The following is a 5,000-nucleotide window of genomic DNA, read 5'->3' as shown; positions in this document are numbered from 1 at the left end:
ACGTGTTTACAAAATGTCAGAAACAATACAATTACTAAGCTTTTCGGTAAAAATCTTAAAATATATTGTACAATGTAATGCATGCAAAAAAATAACTAATTCAAAATATAACAGCATTTTAATGATACTAAATAACATTGACCTTAAAAGACAGACCGAAAAAAGCATCCTCATGATATAAAAATGTAATATTTGTAGCAATAACAACATACGTTGTATGGGTCAATATTATTGTTGAAATATTAAGTAAAAATAAATGTTAAATATTTAGTAATTTCCTACAGTAGCTATATCAAAACTTAATTTTTGATTAGTAATATGGCGTAACGGCGATTTTTTTCAAAATTTGGGGTGTTTTTCGCACCCTTATATTATATAGTTGTATTTCTACCAAATATTGTCCGATCCTAGTGGTTTTGTGGCCTAGATTTACTAATACATTTATTAAATGTCAATCTATCTGTTGAGGAAATCGTTTATATTACTATGTAAAAACTGTTCATTGTCAGAAATGTGTATCCCTTTTTTGAAAGACCTGATTTTCGTTATAATGACTCTTAGTCTTTTCTGACGTCTGTACCAGGTTTCATCCACGAGGACCATCTCCGCGAGCTGCTGACCACCATGGGTGACCGCTTCACGGACGAAGAAGTGGACGAGCTGTTCCGCGAGGCGCCAATCGACAAGAAAGGAAACTTCAACTACGTGGAGTTCACGCGCATCCTTAAACACGGAGCCAAAGACAAGGACGACATGTAAAAAAAAAAAAACAGCAGCAAAATGCAATGATATTGATGATTCAACGGTTCTTGTCACTCCGCACTGCAATGCATCAGAAAGCACTCAAAAGCATTTATTCATTCAACAGATTCATGCTTGCTTTCTTCATCTGTCCAGATAAAATCACATGATGAGTGAGTGAGTGTGTGTGTGTGTGTGTGTGTGTGTGTGTGTGTGTGTGTGAGACTGAAGCAGATGATTGTGCTCATTGCAGATCTACAGAAGCCATTTTTGAAGTCCGAAAACACTTTAACATGAAGAAGTTCAAGATCTTAAGATCTTCACGATATAGTTTTGCTGATTGCATGCATTAGGATCAAAGTTTGTACATTTCAGAATGCGTGCTAGCGATTAGCATGGTTTTAAAAATAAAAACACTCCGCTTTCTTTGTCGTTTAAAGTTTCTGCTCTATTACACAATATGTACGAAAAATGTCAAAAAGGCCAAAAGTTCACCCCCCATTTACCTGACAGTTTATTCAGCCTCGGGACGTCCAAGATGCAGATGAGTTTGTTTCTTCAACAGATTTGGAGAACGGCAGCACTGCGTCTCTTGCTCGCCAGTGGATGTGAATGGGTGCCGTCAGAACGAGAGCTGACAAAAAAACATCACAACAATCCAGTCCACTTTCTCCTATAACCATACAAAAGCGCTGTCAAACACCACATCCGTCGCCTGCCACGTTCTTGTTAAATAAAACTTTATTTCGATTGTAAAAGAAATATTTCCCACAACAATCCTACAATCTACAGAGTGTAACGCTGTATATCTATATTACTTTAAAACATGTCAGCTCTGAAAAATAATAGCCATCAATGATATATATATAGTAAATTTCTCTTTGTCTGGAGATGTAAGAATGAGATTCGGGCCCGTGTGCATATTGAATCCACTGATCCACGATCAGATTCCGTGTGTTTGTTCGTATATTGTTTACAAAAGCGCTGAAAACGGAAGCAAACTCACACGTGACCGACCAGTGTTAAACCAACGGCTTTCTACGTCGTCGCACTTTCCACAAAAAAGGCTAAAAAGTCTATTGAGCTATTTTGTGTTCTATTCGTGGTGTAAGAGTACTTGAAATCGTCTCGCTAATATTTAGACAAACCCTGGCGTAGTTCTTTAGTATTTCCTAGCGATGCGCTCGACACGCGCTTTTAGACAAAACCGTTAACGGTCAAAAAGAATCACGTGATCCTCGACAACCAATCACACCACACCCTTGACGTTTTTGAATTTCCATTCAATAGTTATGCGACGGTCAGTCGTTGTTTATGGATACCGTAGCAACCGATGAGAATCGCCGTAAAATGAATCCTATTTTAAACGTTTCTTTGTAAACTTGTAAAAAATGGATAAATCCGAAATGAATGCTTAATCCCGAAAAACATGCTGAAGTTTAGACGCCAGGCTGCCACTTTATTAAACGATACTACGTTTTCCACCCAAACACCAGTTTATTCGGCGCACTGAAGCCTCTCCTCCATCGACATCCGTTTAAAAGCGGCAGCTTTCTGGTGTCGTTCCGCGCGTGTCGTAAACATTTGCTGCCGCCGTAAAGCGATTCGCGTTTTCCGATGAACTGCAAACCGTCAGAATGATTTTGAAACTGACATTTCATTTTTTTATATATAAAATGTATATATGCTTCGAACTGCTTAATCTTGACGAAAGCTGTCAAGATTGTCCGGTTAAAAAATACTTTAATAGAGCGAAATTGTTTATGACGTCACTTCCACTTTTGTATCGGGCAAACCCAAGTGATCTGAGCTAAATGTTTTTCATTTTAAGCCCATCTTTATCAAATTCACAAACACCACAACTACGGAAGTGCCATTTAAGTAAACTATACGAGTTGATTTAACACTGGCGATTCGTTATAAACACACAAAAGTGCAAGAAACAACCTGATGGCTTGGACGAACACACAATGACACGTAAAGCGTCCACCGGCCCTCGCCGTTGAACCCGGAGCCATTCCTTTCCAAAATTTAGCACGAGAACGTGACAAATGCGAAATACATTTGTATCCGTTAGCGTCTGACACAGCGGTGCACATATTTAAGTTCAACGATGTCCTTCGATAAAATCTGAAGCATCACCTGTAAAAAACAAAAAAAAAACAAACAAAAAGGAAGGTTCAAGAAAATAAATAAATGTATATAAAGGCAGGCGAGACGTCCATTGAAAGTCCGTAAGTGTGTCGAGTCCAGCGTAGCCCTATTAAGATCTGATGGGTTTGAGTTCATTGATATCCAAACGATCAATCCTTCCACAGGAACACAAAGGCTTTAAGACTCTGATATTGCTATGACATGCAGAGTTCAGAGATTTGTGCCGAGTATCAGTGTCTGCAACATGAGAACGGAAAAAAACACGTCAAAGATGACCGCTCACGCTCACGCACTAACAAACAGTAATATAAGATGCTACTTTATTGCTCAAGTCAATCGTGTGAAGTGTTCGATGGATCCGGGCGTCCTGGACTGCGATTGGGCCAGAAAGGTCAACGTTCACAAAACCCACATCTGTAATAAAATGGCGAAATCAACGCACAACTTGAACGCTTTACGCTTCTCTACAGCTCTTTGGAATAATTGTTTTTTTAGATCAATAACTGAATTTAGATTAATTGGGTTTTTGAACACAACTTGATTGTTCGAGGCTTTTGGTTTCACCCACATTCACGCTGCTGAAGAAAACGAACCCTTAAGAGTTAGTAACGGCGTTAGTTTTAACGGAAACCGAAGCGGTCCTGGTCTACCGTGCAGGGTTGCCAAGTATGTGCAGCGAAAACCAGAGCAAATGCCAATCAAAAATAGCCTTAAAAACACCAGCAAATAATACTAATAAATAAAAAATAAAACTAATAACCATCTGTTTTGATAAAAGCAAGAGCTTGAGTTTAATTGGTAGATTGTGAAATATTTAAATACAATTCACGCAGAATACGTTTTTAAACCACAGAGGAACGTTTACAAGCAGCCCGATTCTGCAGGAAAGCTGCACACTTGGCAACCCTGCAACCGGAGCCCATCAGGTAACGGTTTTATGGAGGAGTGTGGATGTTTGTAGAAAAAATTATTACAAGCTATTTTTTTTTCCCAGACCTCGAAGATTTAAGCCTCGGTCAGCTTGGGTGAAATTTGGATCCGATTTCATACAGCGTAGATCTTATAATATCTGTTGCACAGACAACACAACAGATGCACAACACATTGTGAACACGTTTCATTAAAGGCCTTGCTAAATGATCAGTGGAAGCTGAAAAAACACTCTCAGAATAATTTTCGAATACGCGATCGAGGGGAAAAACCTACTTATGCTTCACGCGGTTGTTTTCTGGAGAACGTGCACCGAAATTTTGTTCATTGATTCGAAAATCAGTGCATGTGAAAATGGCCTTTTCTGCAAAACAAAAAATGAAAGTGTATTTTTTGCGTGTGTCACATTCTATGGATTGGGGGAAAAACTAAAAAAAAATGCCGCTTTGTATTTTTGTGGAAAAACGAAATTTTGTTTTCGGGATTTTCAAGAATAGAACGTTTCAGAGAACGTTGTTTTTGAAGTATAAATATCGCCTTTGCTGTAACTTTTGATCAACTTCGAATTAAAAACAAGAAATCTCATTTAACCCAAACTTTCAAACGCCGCGCGTCGTTTCCACAAAAACACGAACCAGCGAAAGGCGTCTTTGACAGCTCCTGACAGGAAGCGTGTTCATAACCATCACTGCATGAGCAAACAGAAGAGATGAGGAACGGGACTCGGCGGCGTCTGATGCACTTAAAGGAGCAGTTCACCACCTGAAGAAAATAAACTCTCCTCTCAGGCCAGCCAGGGTGAAAACGAGTCCGTTTCGTCGGCTCCGATTTTCACGAAGCAATATTACAGATCGAGGACTCGCATTTTAACCAGAAGCAACGGTTTGAAGTTAAAACGTTGATAGACCGGGGATCATTGTGATGTTTTTAATCCGCCGTTTAGACTCTCGTTCCGACGGCACCCATTCACCGCAGAGCATCCATTGCTAGCATGCTACGTTTCTCCAAATGTGATAAAGAAGCAAACTCGTCTACATCTTGGACGCCCCGAAGGCGAGGACACTCCCAGCAAATTTTCCTCTTTTTGGATGAACTGTTCCTTTAATGCAACACAGACTGCGAAAAACGAACGAACTGTTAATGAAACTTGCATCAAATGCATTTAAACTTCCTTT

The 5,000-nt window shown here is 39.4% G+C and overlaps 1 protein-coding gene across 1 annotated transcript in view; it reads left to right on the top strand.

Annotated features, from left to right (window-relative positions):
• Window positions 1–1,167, top strand: part of myl9a (myosin, light chain 9a, regulatory) — a 3,888-nt gene extending 2,721 nt beyond the window's left edge. Inside the window, exon 4 of the mRNA XM_043230088.1 lies at window positions 584–1,167. Coding sequence (XP_043086023.1) covers window positions 584–759 — 176 coding nt within the window. The 3' untranslated portion in view covers window positions 760–1,167. The remainder of the gene's footprint in view (window positions 1–583) is intronic.
• The last annotated feature ends 3,833 nt before the right edge of the window (window positions 1,168–5,000 follow it).

Source organism: Puntigrus tetrazona, unplaced genomic scaffold (assembly GCF_018831695.1).
Source record: "Puntigrus tetrazona isolate hp1 unplaced genomic scaffold, ASM1883169v1 S000000148, whole genome shotgun sequence".
Classification (NCBI taxonomy): Eukaryota; Metazoa; Chordata; class Actinopteri; order Cypriniformes; family Cyprinidae; genus Puntigrus; species Puntigrus tetrazona.
This window is presented reverse-complemented; position numbering and strand designations above follow the sequence as displayed.